Below are 23,570 nucleotides of genomic sequence, written 5' to 3' on the forward strand. Positions count from 1 at the left end.
ACCATTTTGTGGAGATGCTGTTTCGTAAGCGGAAATACTTAGTTTGATCTTCCAAAAGAAGACACAACTAGAAATTAGTGGTTAAGTTTACAACACTGTTCCAGAACAGTTCAACCAAAATATTAAGATGTGTACAACACATTTTATGGAGGACTATTTCCTGATCCTGGGAGAGAAGACTACAATGCCAGCTGTTCTGACTCAAAGTCTACAAGTACGTTTACATAATTTAAGGATTTGCCACTGATGATTCGAACTTGAGTTTTGAGCAATGTAGAGTAGCGCTTGTTGTTTGTGGTTCCTCCAATCAAAATGCAACGCGTAAAAAGACAGTACAAGTCAGTGGTTCTCAAAATATTCAAAATGTTTGCAAATAATAACCACTCTCCTACACAGTTTCTTTATTTGTTTTTAACAGCAGAATGAATATTTACCTGTTTATGGATAAATATACATATAAACCGCTGTGCTGCTCATTTTTACCACGCAAAAAAAAGCCCCTCCCTGCAACCAAAACGGGTTGCCTATGGATAAGTATCCAAAACAAGGTTGTCCTGCTCCACTTCACAGTTGCCGAGAGAAATGAGAGTTTTATAATGACAGGACACGCATTTATACAACTCTTTATTCAAAAGGAAGAGCCTCTCGTTCCATGAGTCATACTTCATTACACTATTTCTGCTTCATTGCACATGCGCAGTCCTTTCAGTTTCATGGTTCAATCTGATTGAGTGTTTACATGCACGCTCAATCGTATTGGAAGAGGAATAAACCACCCCCTTCAGTTCAATTGAAATTTCATTCGAATCGAGCTCAATCGGATCGATTAAGGTGTTTATATAAAGTTTTTCAATCTGATTGAGCCGTCAATTCAGTTACAAATGGATTATTTAGTTGCATGTACACGTAGCAACTGTGTAGAGACCATGTCAATGGGAACACAGTTAATGAACAGAGCTCACTTCTAACTAGCTGATTATCTGAATTAGGTGTGTTAACAAAGAGAGACATGCAAAATATGCAGCGCTGGGTGGCATGAGGACTGGAATTGAGAACCGCTGGTGTAGAGTAGCACTTGTTGTTTGTTGTTTCTCTGATCACAAATGAAGACATTTTATGTTTTATGTTTACATGGCGCAATGCAACGCAACAAGTAAAAATACAGTATAAGTCATTATAATCCGTAATTATGTCCACACTAGATGCAACAAATGGCTTGTTTGTAATGTATTTTATTGGTTTTGTCTTGTCGCACCGGTGTTCTGACCAGGACACACATCACAGTATGGTAAGGGGCCTAACATTTACCTTACACGCTTGAGGCATTTGGCCAATAACAACACACTGGATAGCTGGCCAATCAGAGCACACCTCGCTTTTCAGAATGATGAGCTTTGTAAAAATTGACGTGTTTCAGAAAAGTGGGGCATAGAGGAGAAACAATAATGTACAGTATGTGGAAAATTATGTTTTTTGAACCTTAAACCACATAAACACATTTAATTACACCAAATATAGAAAATAATCAATTATATAATGCAAACAAACAAAATAAACAATAAAAAAGGTTAATTCTTAGCAACGTCATATGGCCCCTTTAAATTACATTGCGTTATTACATGATTAAATAAATGATTACAGAATTTTAATTTTTGAGTGAAATTGTCTGCTCCTACCTTTATAGAAACTCAAAAATTTCAAAAAACAAAACAAAAAAACTCATAAACATTTAGAGTTGGCTTTTGATTTGGTTCTCTAAGTCAAATCTTGCTAATTCTGTACATATAAGCACCCTAGAAATTTAGCAACAGTATAACACTGTCAAAGGCTAGCACCACTCACATTTTCTTCAGGTTATATAAAAAGCTAGTTGTTTATTGCCTGAGCAATGTTAGAGCTTCAGCATGTTGAGATTTTGAATCACTCTTACCTAGAAGTATAATAGCATTTAAAACTGACATGGGATGTTATGGAAAACTACCAGAAGCCTCTGAATATTTTCTCTTTTGAGAATAGAGCAAGATCATCTGCAGTAAACTGATGAACAGTCATTACCAGACACAGCTGTGCTTAGAGCTTGAGAAGTTAACCACCATCATACTGATGCCTCTGGTTTTGACAATCAAATAAATAAATGATGACCTATGCATTTTTAAAGCAGCTATTATGCACCCATGTTTATCCCTGCTATGCTCTGCTCCACAAGGTTCTGTCAGCGTCTTTGTGCAGGCTAGACAACAACAGAGCAAATACACACCACAGAATGAAAGCCTTGACAATAAAAGCAAAGGTGAAACTTATACATAAGGTTGACAAACATGTGCCATTCAATACCTTTTGACCTCAGTCGCATAGAGAGATGTAAGGTAATGTTATCTAAATCATAGCTGTGCAGACAAAACAACCTTGTGAGTGTTTAATCTGCAGTAAAATACTTCTGAACCCATTAAAGACATTGCCTTAGGTCAGACATTTTGTTAAAACAGTAAATACTAAAGTTTAAAGAAGTGAAATATCATAAGGTGATCAGCAGTGAATTAAGGTGAAGTGAAACTCGAGGAAGATCAGTGGCGATCTGCAGATTTAGGCCTGGACTGGTACACTGAAGGGTTAATTTGGAAGGTAGGGTCACTTGCTGAGTGATCCTTCTCTAATCTGATCTCAGAGTCTTATCTGGCTCATCTCTTTTACCCTCAGAGGCTTTCTGTAAATTTTCTGTAAAGCAGAGAAGATTTTGTCTAGAACAGTATATTTAGAAAGACTGAGAAAATCATGGTGTTTATCGCCAAACTTATAAAACATACAGTCATGCAGTTATTCTAAAGTTGAAATGTGTTAAATGTGCTTTTTCTTTGTTTTTGCTCCGTTATATTATATATATATTTTTTGTTTTAGATATAATTTATGATATATAGCTAATTTAGATATAATTATGCTTGCAGAGGAGGTATGGAGGGATAAAGAAAATTCCTTGACTTTACTGACAGCTGTTTGGTGCAGTCAAAGAATTTCCTTTAAGCCTCCCTCCACCCCAGCACCACCTGTCTATAATTGTCTATAATCACCTGTATATAATTATTTTTCTTTCGACTAAAAGACATTACAGGGCACAGTACTTGTTGTATGCAGCTGTAGAGAGCGAAACAGACAATCAAACATTAAATCAAGACTCCAGCATCCCCCCTACCCTCAACTCCTGCTTTAGCAGAGGCCTAAAATAAGGCTGCTTCCTCTGGGATAGCTTGTGAGTTCAAAAGGAAAAGAGAGATACTGAAAAACAGAGGCAGTGATTCCTACAGAGAATAAATAAAGTAGACTGAGATGTGTTATTAACACATGGCTCGCACAGGAACCATGCTTTGCACTAGCCTGTCTCATGAAGGAATAACTGTAAACTAGAACAATTTTAGTTACCAACATGGTTGCCAGAATGGTGCACATGTGGTTGCCGAGGTATTATGAGTGGCTTTTAGCATGTTGCTGTGTGGCTGCTAGGGTGCTCTGTGTAGTTGGTAGGTGTTTGCTTAGTGCAAAAATTAAAAAGAGCCTACCCGGAAGTTTCTGTGATATTCTGGTATTCTCTAGGTATCTCTCAGGTTTCTCCTTCAAATGAGTAAGTTTCCACGCAAATGTTCTCTTTCTCTGTGTATTTGCCAATTATCTAAGTCTCTCTGTCCAAGGAACGATAGGCATGTATGTACATATGAGTGGCAGTATTGCGACTGTGTGTATAAAGGTGTGTGTACTCCTCTCACAAGTAACAGTTGATTTGCAAGTTCCATCTGTTTATCAAGTGGTCCACTGACTTAAGAGCTACTTTACAGCTGAGTTCATCCCATAATCCCATTGGCTCGTACATCTGTTCATTCTGGCATCTTTGTAAGGTTCTTGCCATTAGTCTGAGGGCCTTAAGCACCCCAGGAAATCACTTAATTCCTCAGACGAAGCTTCATTCTGGCTCAAATGCAGCTGTTGGCATTTCAGTTCTTTGATGTATTAAAATATTACTTCATAATCTTTATAAAAAGACAAACATCTGTTTCTGCTGTTAATTGCACTTGGAAACTAATTTGCAGAATGGATCTTAAAAAAAAAAAAAAACACTGCATAGTGTATACAATACCATTAAAAAATGTGGGGTCAGTAATTTTTTATTTATCAAGGATACACTTAATTTATCCAAACTGACAATTAAAAAAAAATGTTACAAAGATTTAAATTTTAATTAAATGCTGTTCTTTTGACATTTCTATTTATCTAAGAATCCTGGCGGGGGGGCTGGGGGTCACTTATAATAAGAAATGTTTCTTCGACAGCAAATCTGAATATTAGAATGATTTCTGAAGGATCACTTGAAACTGACTGGAGTAATGATGCTAAAATCTAGCTTTGCATCACTAGAATAAATTACATTTTAAACCGAAATATGAAATATTACTGTTTTTACTTATTTTTTTATTTTTGTTTAAACAAATGCAACCTTGGTAAGCATAAGAGACTTATTTAAAAAAAATGCTAAAACAAATCTTATCAACTTTTGATACTTTTGGCTGTTTACACTTGCTGAAATGTCTTCTCAAGTCTCTCAAACCTTTAGAAATGCATTTTCAATGATTATTAATAGTTTTAAAGTTAATACGTTTGTTGTTCGAGCCTGAAATCTGATTCTATAAGAATATATTACTGTTTTACTAATGATAAGAACATTAATACAGGAACACATCCTACCAAAATCATGGTCGCCATATAAGACCTTAAGACATTGTTGTGTATGTTGCTTGCACAATCATTTGTTCATACAGGAATGATACAGTAGTCCATTAAATGGTAGTTTTAACCAAGTCCCTCTTCTGCTCCCAGCAGTCCCGCTTGTTATTACACCATTGTTTGATGGAGTGGACCAGGAACACATTAACAGTTTTTTGGGTGTAGTTTCTCTGGACATTAATTTACAGGCACAGAGTAGCGACGTGCCCTTCGGACCTCCTGACCCTGCGTTAGTGTAATGGCGGTGTTGCTCTGCCGGCGAGTGCAGGAAGGGGGATGGGGTCTAGTCAGGGATCTTTTTGGCTCCATTGTGACCCTCTTGTGTTGGCTCATTAAAATCAGTTTGCTGATGCTTCCCGTTTTGGTGCTTCTCTCTCGCTCTTTATCAAACGCCCTGCGGCATTGTAGCACAAGCTACCGAATTTTTTGACGTTGTTTGCACCTCAGTTGCCTCACTCTGTCACCTCCTGAGTCTTCTCATTATGTTTACCCAATTTGTACAACAAAACCCTGTACCTCCTTTTCCTCTCCTCATTACTGCACCGTCAGCATCATGGTTCTCTCCTTTCACACTGAGTGACGGACAAATGGAGGTGGCCCAGTGCATATTGACAACCATTTAACAGAAACAGTCAGATAAACGATTTTTCCAGAGCCGAAGTAGATTGGTAGTCATCTGTGTGGAACAGCCACCCTATTACCGACCACAGCATTCTCAAAGAAAATAGCTTGGAAACCCGTATGAAAACATGTCAGATTACTTCAGCTGCTTTTTCATTTAATGTCCACAGCAATCTTTTCTAGAAAGGTGATGTGATGGTAATGGCTATTAGAGGTCAATAAGATTGAGTCTCACCTTCTCTGGATTCAATTTACAGTTGTTCGTTCACTTGCCAGAGAAGATGGAAAATGAAAATACCCACGAGTTGTCAAAGGATTGTCTTCATTAGAACATGCATATGCAGTTGTCTTTATATTTTAAGAGCATTTGCATTTACTGTCAAATGTCCAAATTCTTTTCATTCTGAAGATTTATGGTGATTAAAAAAAAAACAAAAAAAAACATTTCAGATACTCTCAAACCTCCTACACAGTGTGGACCAGTCTGGAAGTACCTTTATTGTCACCAGTCCAATAAAATAACAGGTCAAGAAAGATAAAGTAAAGGTAAAAAGTAATGGCTGTATGTGACCTCTGAATTGTCCTTGTTGTGTATTGTGCATTTTTAGCAATTGTAGTACTACATACTGCAGAAATAATGCTATTTAACTGTTGCTAATATGGCAGCTTCTCTAATTTAAAAAACATTATAAATGTGCTGAAGTCTTGGTAATTCCATGATGACTCGGCTCTTCTGCTCTGTCAGTGGAGTGAAGCCATCATCTGCTCAACCAGGAGGGTTGATTATTCAGCTTCACATGCTAATGTTCCCAGTCAAGGATAGCACATTAGCATGTGTGGTCACAGTAAAGACTCTAGAGACCGTTAAATGAAAACCGAGAGAAGCCTGAACAGAATATACTTCATGTTAATTTCACATGAAATTCACAAAGCAAAACGTCAGTTTCCCATTTCACCCGAAAATGAAAATTCTGTCATTTACACGCTCTCATGTTAAAGACCCCCTGTTTTTAATGTTGTTTACATTTCTATCTTGCGTTTTTTTTTATGCAAACCATTAATGCAAAATCATCAGTCATCACCATTTCTAAGCATTTTTTCCCTTCAAACTGCATTGTACCAAAGATGGTTTGAAACAGTCCGCCAAACATGCAACCAATTCCTGGGTGGGTGGAGCTTTGCATATCATTAGTGTTGAGTTGTCTGAGTTGGCAAATGAGGGTTGTGTAACATCAGCAACACATTATTAACTGTATTATTAGGTAAGAGATTATTATATTAAAATGTAGAACTACCACATTTTGGAATAAGTTTGATTGCATTATATAAAAATGGCTGTTAATAATGTTTATTGTCTGTTTGATTACGTCTTTAATTGATTTTCTGTATATTTCTGCCATATGTACATTAACTTACAGTCACCACTGATAAGCTACAACTAAATATAATGTAGAAACTTAATTTTCTGAGAAGTTGCTTTGTAACGATTTGTATCATGAAAAGAGATATACAAATAAATTGAATTTAGTTTTCAAGGGATACAATTTGTGATTAAAGGTTACTTTAATTCTACTTATAATATTGTAAATAATCTGGTTACCACTCCTCATAAAATGGAAGAATGAAAGAAAAATATGCAGGTTGTAGCAAAAAATACACTAAATAATGTTGTTAAAGTTTTGGCCATGATTATTATGTAGTGAAAATCTGATATCGTGACAACCATAGTTTGTGATAATCTTTTATTGTATAAAAATGTCAAGTGGCACACATTTGGCAATATAAATAGAGTAAAAATATGTCACACTGATGTATGTGAGAGACTTGTGGTACTCCCAATACAAAATTGGTCAATTTTGCCTCCTACTACAGCGTATGGGCACAATAAACCTGTATTAGAGATGCAGATGGTCGCAGATGTTGCCAGTAATAGAGACAAATATTGCCAGTGTGCAGGGTGCCACTGAATGCTGACGTTGAGGCGTTCATAAGCTACTGCATGAGCGATAACAACCAGACCCATTAATGTGGACCAGATGTCACATTCACAGACACGCTTTCCCTCTCCCTCGCAGCTGCTTAGACACACTTAGAACCGCAGATATTTACAACTGACATGAATCAGTCATTGTAAATCTGAGCCCCAGTCTGGTACAATGCTGTTTAGCAGGTGTCAAGGAAACTGCTTTGAACCTGTAGCTTGCCAAGCTGCAATCTACTTATAAATTCAATTGTTACACTACATTCAAGCTGCTTTTTCTGGGGGTAAGAAGTTTGGCTCAAGAAAAAAGAGTCGCTATTGCACAGAATCCATGTCAGAGGGCAATATGTTTTGTTCTTAAATATTTAACATTATTTCAATATTAAATCAGTTTAAATGATACTGTCCCATGCTATGGAGGAGACATGAAAGTTACAAATTACAATATGCACATGCGTTTATTAAAACAACAGTAGCTTGTTCCTCACAATCAGCTGTAAAGCTATCTGAAAAACACACATACTTCTGTAAATGTAAAATGTTGCATGTTAATGAATAACTATTTTGAACTAGACATGAACTGTCGCACTACTGAAAAATGTAGTGAAGTTAGTAGCACCGATTCTTTCGGTTAGCTATTCCTCAACACTACCTTTCACCTATAAGGTCCTGTGCTTGGCTCTTTGCATTTGTGTCTTTGTTTACTGCTGCTGCATGGCCATAAATCAAGAGCGTTGATTCCGGTGTGGTAATTTATGTATCCATATGGAATAGGCCTCTCTCCGCCACTGCAGTGGAAGAGTAGTGCCGCTTCAGTACCTGAACTCAGCAAAACGCCTCTTTATATTTACTGCAATCCCCCCCAGTCAGCATCGAGCCACCCAATACCCGCCAGACAAAAGACTTCTGGCCCCTAACAGCTAACAATGGAGGGCAAACACAGCAGGGAATTACAGTGCATGAGTAACAGCCTGTATTGAGTTGTAGGGAGACAAGGATGCAGTTTATCTGTGTATGTCTTCAGAGAAATAGTTCAGCCAAAATGTCAGTAGAGTCATTCTCTGCTTTATGTGGAAAACTCTAACACACACACAGACACCTACACACACACACACACGCACACAAACACACACACACACACACACACACACACACACACACACACAAACACACACACGCACACACACACACACACACACACACACACACACACACACAAACAAATACATTCAGGTAGGGTGTAAAAAAGTGCATACTCCAAATCATTTGTCTTTGTAAAATTGGCAACAAATCCAGTTACTGGTTTGATGACACCTGTTATCAAAGCAAATATTTACAATACAATTTAGAAATCAGTTTAATTATAAAATATAGAAATTATGACGATGAAACCAACTACAACAACACATAAAAACAATTAACGAAAATCTAAATTATGGCAAAAAGCCAAAGTTATGGCACAGAAAGTGAAAATTATGACAGAAAGTTGACATTATGAAATATTAAGTCATAGTCACACTTTATTTTAAGGTCCAATTCTCACTATCAACTAATAAACTTACTGTTAACTACAAATTTTGCCTCAATTAACTCCTAATTTGTTGCTTATTAATGTCAGAAATTAGTTAAAATAAACAGCCAATATGCTAGTATTATGCATGCTAGTTAATAGAGAGAATTGGACCTTAAAATAAAGTGTTACCAAAGTCATAATTATGACAAAAAAATAATCATAAATGTGATTTATCTCATACCTTTGCCTTTGTATGTCATACTTATGTATGTCATAATCTCTTAATAATGACTTTGCTATTTCATAATTGAAACGTTTTACTGTATGTCATGATTATGATTTACCATAGCTTGCTTTTTTCTTATATCTCATGAAACGAGCTTCCATGTTATTGCATTGCCATCATAAAGCATTATCATTATTTGTGACTGATGATGTGAGGAATGCGTCAATTTGACAAAGCAACGTCAATATATTTTTTTCTCTAGTATCCCTCTCTTGAAAGCTACTCCCCACATCTTGGATTTCTCTATTTAGCTCCTCTGTTTCTTTGACCTGATTGCTACATGATTGTTCTTCTAGCTCTTTGACTTCTCTTTGGGTAAAGAGAAAGCAAACTCCAGCAGTCTGTTGCTGTTCACAGTTCTCATGTTATCTCTCTGGATCATTAGATGCAGAGCGGCTCCCGTTTGTTATTGACTGGTTCCCGGTAAGCGATGCTGCCAAGCCAAACACCCCCTGGCTACCCCATTCAATTTATTCATGAAACGAAATATTTTAGCTTCAGCCCCTGGAGGCATATTCATTATTCCCAGAGTAAATCTGCTCCCAGTACAGTATTGGAAAGAGAGTGGAAAGGCAGGAGGTAGATTGTAGGAAGACAGGAGACAGTTCGGTTGATTTAGAGATTTACTTTTTATCCACCTACTTTAGCATTTTACTCCATTATATTAATGGCAAAAAGTGTTTAAGGTTTTGAAAATTTCAACGTATTAAAGCATACTGTAGTTACTACAACTCCTATTCCTATTTTTTGAGTGTGAGGTTTTATTTGAATTAAAATGGTCACACTTTAGTTTAGGGACCAATTATGTGCTATATAAAAACTAGTATGCTAATAATATGCATGTTTATAAGAAGCTAGTTAATTGTAAGAAATATTAAGATTAGATTTTGCTGGAAATTCCACACATGCGTCATTCAGTTTCTACTATGTCATGTCTGTAAACACAGAAGAAGGTTCAGCTACAGCATATCGCTGTCGGGAGCATCATGTGGCTACAATAAATAGTGTTGTTTAAACTAGTAAGCAAGCTAGCATTTAACATGCTAACCGCCCTCGTTGACCTCTTGGTGAATCAGCTTTTAAACCTTTAAAAAAGGCAGCAGCTATTTGCACTTTAGTGTAAATAGTGATAGAGGCTATTTACATTAAATGCAAATAGCAAAAGATGCTATTTACACTAGGTGTAAATAACATTTAGATGCTATTTACAGTGCAAATAGCATATTTTCTCAGCGATAGATGCTATTAGCATTAAGTGCAAATAGCAGCATTTCTTTGTGATATGCTATTTACACTAACTGCAAATAGCTATAGATTCTATTTATACTATGTAAAAATAGCAGGGTTTTCTGCTAATTATACAACTTATTGCAAATAGTGGCAATTATCTGCACCTCAGTATTGTTACATTATAAAACAGTATTCAATAATAACTTATTGAGTGTAAAACTGTGTGTAATTTTAATTCAAATTATTAATTGGATGCCACCTTATTGGGACAATAAAGCACTTCCTACACCTACCCTTACCCTTTTCTGAAAATGCTTTAAATGCTTTTCTGATATTATTTTAAATTTGAAAAGGGAAAAAAAGTACGCCAAAAGGTGGATTTGAACCCTGGTCGATCACATCAAAATAAGTATGACACACGTCTTACCAGCTGTGCCACGTTTAGTGTAAATAGGTTCTGCCAACAAGGCGGGCTATTTGCACTTAATGTAAATAGACACTCCGTTTTAAAAAGCCTTGAATTGGCACCCTTGGTAAATATGAGCAAAGGTGGCAATGAAAAAAAATCATACAATTCTAAGCTATCATTGAAGAAAAACAATTGAAAGTGGGGGGAAATCTCACTGTGAAATAAAAGGTTTCTCTAATTCATGTTGGCCATAATTTTTAGCACCCAATTATTGCAACATCCTTTTCTGAGTTCTGAGTTTTCTCCTATATAGGCATGGGCCAGTATGAGATTTTGACGGTATGATATAGGGCTGTGTATCACCAGCAAAGTCACGATATGATACGTAACACGATACAGAGGCCACGATACGATATGTATTATGATACTGGACTGCACTGAACCTCAGTAGAATTTAGTAAAACAGCTGTTTTGGAAACACTGCATATTTTAGGAACAGTGCTAACTATAAGCTGTTGACTTCTGCAATATCAAGGCCCTCCATAACTGTAACACAGTACAATATAGGTAATGGCATATGTTTAGATTTTTAATCTGTTGGTATTTGAAAGAATCCATGATGCCATGCATCTGAGCAAGATGTCCAGGACCTCCGGCAGAAAAACATGCCTTTTGACTCCAAGACTCAACTAATCTCTGCAATTCTCCAGCTGTGAGCCTCGGAGAGTCTTTGGCCTCTCCTCCTCACCATGCATTAGGATGAATTTCAGGCAGATTTGTAACATCTTTAGTTGATTAGAACATCTTAATTATTGCCCTGATGGTTGAAATTGGGATTTTTAATACTTTAGCTCTTTTCTTACAGCCACTTTCTATTTTGTGAAGCTCATAGAGTTGGGTCCGAGTCCACCTTTGTCGAGTACGAGTCAAGACCAAGTCCACAAACATCGAGTCCAAGTCTGAGTCCGAGTCCAAAAGGGGCCGAGTTGGACTCAAGTCCGAGTTCTTAAAGGCCGAGTCCGAGTCGAGTCCGCCCGAGTCCAGAAAGTAATTAAATTAAAAAAGATTATAAATTGGTATTGTACATTTTTACATTCTATTAATATTTTAACCTTTCAACCCATTAAACCAATGGCAATATAAAAATGTAAAATACCACTGTTACATCTAGTCATTGCCATTGAACATTTTTATTTTATGTCAACAGAACTAGTTTCCTATCAAAAAAGGTTTCAAAGGTTTTATTGTATTACAAGTGCATGAAAATACAAATTAACCTATTTTATTATTGTATCACACTATATTGTCCTCCAGTTAAAGATGACATTTCAGTTATTTAATGCCTCTCCCCCACATTTGACAGAGGTAAAGTGCAGCCAATGAGGAGATCCTTAATGATGGGATTATGAATTTCTTGTTGTCTTGGAGAACTTGTATCATAAAGTTGCACTGCTTGTTTGGTCAGTTCTGGTCTTGCAAATCCTGCAATGCTGAGCTGTGCAGCATCTGTTGGTTGCTGCTGCTGTCTTTGGTACTCGGTTGCATCGGTTTTCAGATCACCAGTACACTGAACCGAAAACCGTTTCTTTCGGAGGCGTCCGATTTGAGAACCGATGAACTGATGATACTGCGCATGCGTGTAATTTTTCAAGTATTTTGTTAAACATCGGAAAGTGTGATATATATATATATATATATATATATATATATATATATATATATATATATATATATATACGTTTTTTTTTGTTAAGATAGGGGCTACATGTTTCTAATCTGTATATTGTAGATTATGTATGGGCCAAAGGGGTTTTCAGGGAAGTTGGACAATAATTAAGACTCTAAAGACTCCATGTTTAATATGAATAAGGGATGATTTATGAAATATCTGTACTGTATTTATAGTTAATGATGACAGATTCACAAACTGAGTTTGTAGTAAACAGAACATGAACACGAGTAGAGCAGCTGATGATACTGAACTGCAGCATGTGCCGGTGTCCTGACATTTTATCCTACCCTGTCAGATTTTCCTACCCGGGTTTTGAGCGATTCTCGTTCTCGAGTCAAGAACCGGTTGTATCAGTTTTCAGATCATCAGTAAACTGAACCGAAAACCGTTTCTTTCGGACGCGTCCGATTCGAGAACCGAGAAGCTGATGATACTGCGCATTCGTGATTCAGCATGAAGCCGAATGACTCAAAGCGCATCTGAACCGAATTGATTCTTTTGGTGATTGATTCTGAACTGATTTGGTGCTAATGTAATGAGTGCGGGTAAACCGAGGGCTTGAATGAAGGGCAATCTGACGAAACGTAAGTTAATTTAATAACAAATACATCGCAATGGATTATGTATCCGGTGAACTGTTTTTTTTTCAACCGGTTTATTGAAACAAACCGTCCGAAAGAACCGGTTCGCGGAAAAGAATCGAACTTCCCATCACTAATCCACATTGATATCCAGTGAGTGGTGCGTGTGTTTCGTCTGCAAGCGTGAGACTTATGCCTGCCGGTGTGGTGCAGTAAAATGTCAGAAGGGGAGACATTCTTTAATTTATCGTCCCAATTTTATGCTGGTGTTATTGTTACACATGACGTGGACTCGACTGTACTCGGAATATTTTCCGAGTCCAAAATGTTCAAGTCCGTGTCAAGTCCGAGTACAAATTCACCCGAGTGCGTGACAAGTCCGAGTTCATTCAAAATTGGACTCGAGTCCGGACTCGAGTCCAAGTCCAAGTTCGAGTACCCCAACTCTAGAAGCTCAAAAATATTGTTCTGCAGATCAGAGCTATATTCTTTGCTTTTACTCTTTGTGATGATGATTAGGGGAAATTAGTCTTTGTGTTCCTCATATGTATAATTCTGTGGAACAGGAAGTCATGGCTAGACGATGTAATGTTCCTAGTAACCTTGATGTGCTAAAAAATTTAAATATGAATGGGAATATACGTCAGTTATATTTTTTACTTCAAAAAACCTTTATAGGGGTGCCAATAATTGTTGCCAGCATGCATTGGAGAAAAATATTTTTTTCATCATGAGATTTTCTCCCCACTTTTAATTGTTTTACTTAAGTGATAGGTTAGAACTTTGTGAATTTTTTTTATGAAAGATCAAAAGGATAAACAATGCAGATTTATTTTTACAGCCGCCTCATATTTACCAAGGGTGCCAGCCCTGTACGGACACATTAGTAATTGAATCGCCATTGCTAATAATTTTAGTTTACTCGCCAGATTGATGATATTATATATATATATATATATATATATATATATATATATATATATATATATATATATATATATATATATATATATATATTTTTTTTTTTTTTTTTTTTGTAAAATGGCACAGTTTTTTTAATAACTGAAAGTACACTCTTAACATCAGTCTTTCAAGCATTAAAATATGAAAATCAAGTAATATTTAATAATAATAAAAAAAAATTTTTATTATCACAACATACAGCATAAAAAAAGAGATACAAAAATACATAAAAATTCCACAATAGCCTATAGAATATACAGGCTATTACACCAATAGAACTTTAGTCAATAGAATTAAAACTTGATAACCATGTTTGAATGCATATTAGTCATTTTAACTGAAGCTGTTAACTGGACTGCTGAGAAGGGTCTGGCTGCAGACTTGCATTGCACTTTCTATGTGAGGAAAACGTGTAGCGAGAGACTTTAGGCGAACATTCATATTCTGGCCACGGATTTGCCGGTCTTGTCTTTTTCTTGCAGGACCCTGTAAATAGTAGTAGGCATACTTATTTAATTGTTTAATCACCACCACAGCGTCTTGTCACCATCGGCAACACGCACGATTTGTGTCGATTGCAAGTGTCGCAGGTAGCGGAGAGTGCAAGTAGCGATTGCAAGTGACATTGTAATTTAGTTTATTTTTTCTTGTCTTTACCACCTGGTTACTGTTATAAAATGTTGGGAAAATCAAACAAAAAGTGATTAAAAAAATTCAAGTAAATAAAAAATAAAGACTGCAAGTGATGTCACTAGTGGAAGTGCAAGTGTCTGAGAGTGCAAGTGCAAGTCTGCATCCAGACCCTCTTGGGACTGGTGGTGGTGCTTTTCTGGTCATCCAGTTTTTCTGTGAAAAAAATATGGGGGGAAAAATAACAAATACTGATAAGATAAAGATACAAGTTCTACTAATAAGAACAATATAAAAAGCGATAAGGATTAATGAGCTACTGGATTCATTAATATTAATCAGGTTGTGTGCGTTCACTCGAACTGATTTGCTGAAATCAAAACAGGAACAATAATAAGTGAGCACCAGACAATGAGTTTGTCGTTTGTGCATTAGTTCCGCCTGCTACTTGAAAACCCTGTAGTACTTAAACGTGAAGAATTCCAAAGGAACACCATTATTTTTACATTAAAGTAAAACAAAGAATATCATTTATATGTAGTGCATCAACTCTCTCTCTCTCTCTCTCTCTCTCTCTGTGTGTGTGAGACAAAGCAACGAAGAGGTGTGCGTCTTCACACTAGAGTTTATGGTATGTCAAATACAGGTGTGCTGCACATCCATCGAGATGAACCGAAAAATATCACAGAGCGCCTGACGGAGAGTGAAACTCTGAAGCGCTCAGTCAGAGTGAAAATATATCTGTACTAAACTTATACTAGCCTCCAACTAACACACTGGCGAGTAAAATCTGAGAATTGATTAGCCATTGGTTAGTATTAGACATCATTTAGTTGCCCAGAATTAAGATTTAGTCACATATGCGAGGGATTGTAGAGCGTTGGGTGCCAATATTAGTGGAAGGCACTGTAATACTCGATGCCAGGTATTAAACCTGCAGCACATGGAACCTTTTTCTGTTACTAGTCATTCAGAGGAAGTTACAGTTGCATTTTCCATTTGGCCTTGAATGATTTAACGCTTGATAACACCAAATAGAGAAGCTGATTGTGACCCAGAAGCTTTGAAAGCTACTTAATGTCACCAGATCTCTGATTCATGAAACAATTAGGCTTAGTAATGTCATTAAGTATTTTATTTTCTCTTACATTCCTCTTTTGAAAGATATAATAGGAACGAAAAGTCAATTTCCGTTTCATGCAGTATTTAACTCGTGACAGCTCTGGTTTTTCCATGGCTTATATGAGTCTCTCAAACACATGCTGACCTCTGCTAGTACAATGCACTGCTGCCAACCACCAAAACTCCATCTCTGTAGTAATACAACAAAAGAAATGTCAAATATCTTGCATTATTATTATTTGAGTGCATTGGTCAATGTACTCATTAAACTTTCCGTGTTTCTACGATGACACACTAGATTGACCTTTCGATTATTATTGAATTGATATTGTTTTAATATAACTGAATGTATCATTTAATTAAATGTGTAATTCTATTTATTATTGTTTTAGCTTAAATTGCTTTTACTCAAAGTAATGCATTCTCCCTTTTTAAATATGGCCTGGAAGCCAGACGTTAGCCGTCTCTGTGTTGGACAAAGAGGACTAGTGAGAGGAATCTGCCGCAGGAGCTGGGAGATCTGTCCTCGCTCCTGCGATCCTCTTGTCCAGACGGATACGTGCCTACAGTGATCTGTGATATGGCCGCAGGCTAGTGCAGGTCAGTTATTTATACCTCCAGAGAGAATGGAAGGCTGTTTGTTGCTCACGGAACACAAGATTAGAAACTTCTGTCTAAACCACTTAGTGCAGCAGATCAACACAACAGGAAACAAGCGTAACTTCTGCGATGGCCTTATTGTGATTCATCCACGATATCAGCTATCTTTGACGTTGCTGAGTTTAAATGAGTTAATTAGTCTGTTAGTTCATGCTATCAGAGGTTTTATATTAGGCAGAGTTCATAGCATTTCACTGTTGTCTTTGAAACAGGGTCAGGGCGCACCGGTACGATTATCCCAGAGTCAATCCCTCTGACGCACATCATTCAGATACCTCACAGCGCTAATCTCTTTCCTGTGCTGTTGTTTAGCATTGCATTAGGTTCTACAAGCTGTCTTCCCTGTGTCTCGCTCTCCTTTACTCTTGTACCTAGAAATCAACTTGTATTTTTAATGAAAGAAATGATGCATTTATGTAGCACATTTAATAGTAGTGATAGTACATTTAATTCACAGTGCATTCATTACTAACAAACATGAGAAAATCTGAAGCATTTCTGTAACAGTCTGTTCTTTTTTACATAATTTTTCTCTTAGATATCCCCACAAACTATATGCATGCTGACAAATTTAGGCTGGGGTATTGGGGGCATGCAAGCTGAACCCATGTGTCTTTTTTTGAAAATGATTTTCTGACACTTTGAAGCAGTTTGAAAGGTATTCACTTCACCCCCTTTTCACAATGAAACGTCTCTTTCTGGTCACCCTCTGTATTTGATTTTTAGCATCATGGTCTGCATCCCTCTCTATGCTAATTTTAGCCTTTCATCTTCTGAGCATAGTACACATCAAGGGATCCAATCTCACCACAATCAGGGAGTCAAAGATGGCCAGATAGCCAATCTCATGTGCTCATGTTTAATCATATGAGAGATGACATTGTCTGCTATATGGGTTTGCTTGTTTTATTGCAGCCCTGGAGTCGTCTGTGTGTTATTAGAAAAAAGGGTTTCATTTGAGGACAGCCTCCTTCTGCACATCACGGTGACCTTTGAACCAGCTGCATCTGCAGGCTTCACTGTCTTTTTGATTTATTTTCTCACTCTGATTCACCAGGTGAGATAGAGTTGGTGTGAAATTGATAGATACATACTTTAATAACACAAAAAAAATGAAATCTTGAAGCAACATATGGCATGAGAATATATTGTAGGGGTGCCAGTAAACCGATCTCAAATAAGACAAAGCCTTGAGAGAATGGTGTTATACAGAGCTCTGTTCCAAAACTTAGGCATCTGCTTATATCTGCTTCCTTCGAAGTTGCCTTCTAAGACTTCATCTTAAAGGGATATTTCACCCAAAAATTTAAATTACCACATGATTTACTCACCCTCAATCCATCCTAGGTGTATACGACATTCTACTTTCAGATGAATACAATCAGATTCATATTAAATAATGTCCAGGCTAAGCCATGCTTTATAATGGGAGTGGATGGTAGCCCAAAATTAGAAGTCTAAAAAAATGTACCCATCCATTATAAAAGAAGTCCACATGGCCCCGGAAGGTTTAATAAAGACCTACTTGAAGTGACGCGATGCATTTGTGTAAGAAAAATATTGATATTTACAACTTTATAAATCTTAATCTCTAGCTTCCACTAACTTTGATATGCGCGTTCACAAGAGAGTGGCGTCCAGCGGATGGCGTAGGCATAAGGTCCGGTGAGAATATGCAAGTCTCACCAGAAACAAGTTTTGTTTGCGGCAAAGGAAAACCAGTATCCTCTTGGCCTATATCGAAATTCTCTCACATTTTTCTTTACCAATCCTCGTTTTGTATTACTAATTCGTGACCGTTGTTTTGTTTTGATCTCTCCTCTCCACTTCCATGTTTGTCCCTTTAGCGTTCTTCAGAATTCCTGTTACAGTACTTATTCACAGCTCTCATTGACAGTGCACTGGCATAATCATATGCAAAAAGCCTTTAGCTCATGCACTCATAATGGAGTTGCTCCATTAATTGGCTTTCCTATTCAGTTCCTCACATTCCTAATGTGTTAATAATGGTTGAATCCAGATTCCAAAAACACTTTGGCTGCCAAGCCGCTACTAGCAAATACGCACCAGTGCTCTGTGATTCTGTCCGCCCAGCCCTTCACAAACCTCCTCCACTATTATCACACACACTTACCATTACTGTCATTCTCACATCAAAGACCTCATGAAGTTATTGATTTAAAAAAATCATTGACCAAAACAGTGATGTCACATTAACGCTTCTCTAATGACGCGTATCTATTTTCTGCACACAATGTGAAGAAGCTACAACAGGAGAACATGAATGTGGAAGCCAGGGCTGGGTTGACATTATTGATTTTTCAATTTTCACTCTTCATTTTGATGAAATGATATTGATTTTTTAATCATCATAATGATCTTTTAGTCTATGCTCTTTCGAATTGATGTATGAAAAAAACTTCACTAACCATTATTTGTAGCGCATCTAGTACCACCCAATAAGCTTTGTGCTTTGTTACTTTAGAATAAAAACAAAGTCTCAGCTTTCAAATTTGTTCTTAAAATTCAAACAATAAATGTTGTTTTGTTGCTTCTTATTGTGGCTTCATTTTTGCTAGTTGTAGTAAGAAATAAACATGAATGCACATCAGAAGGTGTTGAAAAAAAATGTATTGAAATGTTGAGATTATTAACAGACAATAGAACAGCTTGTAAACAGTATGTCAGATAATGTTACATTTAACTCAGAAAAGCCATTCAGTGTTCATAAACTTAGAAAATAACTCCAGAGAGGTGCATTTTACTAAATATATATGTGCTACAAACTGCAGTTGTGTCAAAATTAATATAATAAGCGAGTACACTATGAATCCATTTTCCAAACCGTGTTTTTGGCTCATCCTGAATCACTACAGTACACCTGTGATAAGTTTTTCATATTCAGACTATCCGATATTTGTCATGAGAATAAGCTTTTATGACAGCCACCATTTAAATGAGCAATATCAATATCTGAGGAAAAAAATGCTGCAAAAAGAGCGATACAAATGGTGCAATGGTTCCCATGTTGATACTGGAACAATATTGCATAGCTGAATCATTTTGGTCTAACGCTGTTTAATAGGTACATCAAGTCTCTGTTGTCTTATATTGAGATTCTTAAATGAACCAATTCTTAAAGTTTTACAAATATGATAGCAAGACTGTCTCTTATTCTCCTTCCAAGCGTCTTCATTTTACCCTAAATGTTCAGTTGTGTTCTTCATCCATACCACATTCCCGGCTGATAAAAAACTAAAAGAATGTAGAGATAAGTAGTCAAAAAATAGGGTACTCCAGGGGCCTAATTAGGTCAGCATGTTTTGCATCTTTGAGAACTCATTTAGAATTCTGCTTCCGCAAGGAATCGGAATATGATTTTGTTGTAATTATTCTATCCCCCAACCCCACCACCCCCTTAGCGTTTTACCTCATGGTGCAATTTTGTGCTCTGATATGTTTCACATAGACTGTTATTTTACCAGTGTGAATGAGTGGGTTTGTCCTATAAGTGTGTGTGTGTGTGTGTGTGTGTTTGGTATGAAGTGTTCTAATGAGAGCTCTGTGACACATCTGTCCAAGTGGGTCACTAATCATGTATTGTTTGCTGTGCTTCTACAGAAAAACAGTTGTGTTGCACTTTCTTTAGATGTGCCTTCCAAAAATGTATTGTCCATAAGGCCTAGACGGTGATCAGAAAAGACTCAAGAGAGCTGGCGTAAATGTCCGCTGACAGTCTGAAAGAACATCTATTAACTCACAGCACAATGGCTCCGCTTTTGTCACAGATGCCTATGTTTGCCAATCTTTACCAAGGTTAGCGCAGCAGTATAAACTAACTATAATGTTTAATGCAAGTTGTGCTGTTTTAAATGCAACTCACAAATGTGTGTAAATATGTGCCATCTGGTAGTATTGAAATACAATGTACAGGCATCATGGTTAAAATTAAGTTAAAATGCGCTAACATTTTAAGAGAAACACAATGCAAACATACTAGCGTTTTTGTCATTGAAACTGCTATGACAGGAGGGAAGTTGAATAGACATTTATTTGTAATATTTTTCCTAAAAGATCCTACCTCATATTGACACATTCAAGCATTTCTTAGAGTTGACTACAACAGCGTGGCCTTTTAAAGCATATCTATATGTTATTTTCATTTACAATAATCAAGATAAAAATTTGGCATTAGTAACTTTTTTTTTTAAGATTTATTTTTTGGCTTTTATTAGGATAAGACAGTATTGCTGCTTCCCAAATCGCCTATGCCCTAAAAGTATGTACCTTTTTTGTGAAGAAACTTTTGAGTATGTAGAAGAATAGTACATACATATACAATAGTTGCTTCTTTAACAGACGCTCTGTTGCTTAGTTACGTGCATTCTTTCAACGTTTAAACTGCCCTGTCAATCATCTTGTCACAGTTAACATTATCCATATTTCGTTTCATTTGAATTCCTACTGTATTGGAGAGAAATGAAGCGGCATGTTGATCTGCTAGTTGCGGGTTTATCATGCCGAGAACTCTGCTCATATGTTTGCATAATGATGCATTTAAAAGTTAATGACCAAACGTATCAACATAAAAGTTCACAGTGTTGTTGCAGATGAAATATAATGTGGATAACATTAAATTAATATTTTTCATCAGATTAGGCATTGATTATTTATCATTCATATCCCTTTCTCTACCTGTCCGTCGGTCGCGTATATTCTCCATGTTTGTAGTTTTTTTGTTTGTGTTTCTAATCGATTCCTCGTTCACCGCGCAATATGTTGTGGGCAATATTAGCTGTTAGAGTCTGCATTAATCTTCACTTCGAATTCTAACCGGAAGTAGTAGACCATCTGGGCATACTTTTTTAAGCATACTATTATTTGGGACATACTAATTATATTTTCGAATACTATTTAGGATGGATAGTATGCGAATTGGGACGCAGCATATATATATTGGCAGGAAACGAAGACTACACAAGGCTAGCAGCGCCGATACAGTATCAGTAACTTGTATTTAGTAAATTTTTACTAATGACAGAATTTCCGCTCATTATTCACTCTGACTGGATCTTTCCTTACTAGAGAAAAGAACTTCGATTCGCAAATTAGTCGTTCATTTGCAAACAGATTCAACAAGTTCATTGAAAAGAATCAGCTCATTCAGAAATCAGACATTGTTTTTATTTCTCAAAAGTGGCAAATTTTGAAATAAAAAATTATTTTGAAATAACACTTAGAAAAACAAAGAACAGTTTGTTTATAGAGTTAAAGTAAAATATTATGTTTTGGAATGTAGTGAAGTAAAAGTGAAAGTTTATTAAAATAAAAGATACTGGAAAACTGTTCTTTAGTAACAAAGCAAAAACACTGCCCACTACTCTTTAGTTTTCTTTTATTTATATTACCGTTTTAATGCTTTTTTATTACTTTTTATTGCTTTATCTCTTTAAATTCTCATTACTGTAATTCAGTATTTTACTGTAATACATTGAATATGGCTATAATACATATTACAGCAGGCATAAATTAATGATTGTAAACAATGTATTATTATTATTAGTGTTAGTTTTATGGGGACACATTGTCGTGGAAATAATGCCATGATGCACAAAATCCAACCCGAAAAATCTCATTTTGAATTTCTCTGATTTGAATTTGAGATGAAATATGACCCATACGCTCCATAAAATTTCCCTGACTGCTCTAAATTCTGTCAGTGCGCTGGCAATTCACACCACATGAACAAAGTCTTTGCAAGAATCACACACAGCGCTTGTTGTAGTCCAAAGAACAGTTGTCATGGAAACGCTGCACTTAAATTCACCATGCAGACAATATAAAAGCCCAGAGAGGTGTATCGGGGTGAAAAAACAAGCCTTTTCAGTCCCTGTTTCTTTTCTTAGTCTCTCTCTCTCTCTCTCTTTCCATCTCTTCGTGTCTAGCTTCTCTCTGTCATTTACTCCTTGATATGGATGAAAGCAAATATTTAGAAGTCATTTCTTTCTGTATTTGTTTGGGATTTATGCAAATGAATCCAAGCAGACTATTTCGGGAGTGCTGGACTCATTTTGAGGCTGTGTGTGGAGAGCTGGCGAATTGTGAGATGACACGCACAATGAAATAGAGTTACCTGCGTGATAAAGAGAGACAGAGAGCAAGAGAGAAGGATAACTGCAGTTATCGCAGCACAAACAGTAAGGATCGCATAGCAAGAGTACATCTCAAAGACAGAGAAACAGATGCATCTCCTTGAGGAAGACCAAGGAAGATGTGTCAAAGGTAGGAATCGATCGGAGCGCGCACGGCAGAGGGAGTCAGAGCAGTGTTTGGTAATGAACTTTGAACTGTAACGTCTTTTACCATTAAAGGATGTCTAGGCTACAATTGCTAACTGTCTTAAAACTGTTGTTGTGCACTAGCTAGGTCAGAAAGAGCTCGACTGTACAGGTTATTTTGGGATCTTGGCTCTGGGTAAGATGAGAGTACCTAGAAATATCCAGAAAACCTAGATAGCTGGAGGTAAACACCCGACTCCTACAAGAACAGCATGTACACGATGCCAGACAGTTTTTGTTTTCTGTCAAGCTTTGAATTGAATAATGTAACGTTTAACATAGAAGTCTTCTGCTAGCACTGAAAACCACTGAAAAGACAGCACAGACATGTCAAATTAGGTGAAATAAAGCAGCGGATTTGCTGCTACTTTGGTTTGTCTGTTGTTAGTAACACTGCCTTAATTAAGCGTCCCACCCTGGCCCACTTTCTTTCGGCGGTGGGCTGGTGATTAGACACAGTGTCTTCCCACAATGGGAGCCATCCAGCGAAGCAGCTCTTTGAAGTGTCAAGAATCTTTGTAGGTTTGGATCTGGGTCACTTACAGTTCAGAACATGTTGGGTATTGAGAAAGAGGTGTTCACCAGTAAAGCTGCTATGGGCTGCTTTAACAATCTAGGTACAGATGATTTCATTTGATAAATGCTTATTAAATGTGCTATTGATGCTTGCTAAAGACAAACCCCTAATTGGAAACTGTTGTGGCCAACACCGTTTTATCCAAAACTGATGACTTTTT

The 23,570-nt window shown here is 36.7% G+C and overlaps 1 protein-coding gene across 3 annotated transcripts in view; it reads left to right on the forward strand.

The window, feature by feature from the left end:
• Nucleotides 1-23,570, forward strand: part of LOC127985682 (serine/threonine-protein phosphatase 2A 55 kDa regulatory subunit B beta isoform) — a 72,622-nt gene that overhangs the window by 33,916 nt on the left and 15,136 nt on the right. Inside the window, exon 1 of one of the 3 annotated variants that reach the window (XM_052587737.1) lies at nucleotides 22,627-22,777. The exons of the other annotated variants lie outside the window; for them this stretch is intronic. Coding sequence (XP_052443697.1) covers nucleotides 22,738-22,777 — 40 coding nt within the window. The 5' untranslated portion in view covers nucleotides 22,627-22,737. Of the gene's footprint in view, nucleotides 1-22,626; nucleotides 22,778-23,570 lie in introns of those variants that run through there. 3 annotated transcript variants of the gene reach the window in all.

This window comes from Carassius gibelio, chromosome B21 (genome assembly GCF_023724105.1).
Source record: "Carassius gibelio isolate Cgi1373 ecotype wild population from Czech Republic chromosome B21, carGib1.2-hapl.c, whole genome shotgun sequence".
Lineage (NCBI taxonomy): Eukaryota > Metazoa > Chordata > Actinopteri > Cypriniformes > Cyprinidae > Carassius > Carassius gibelio.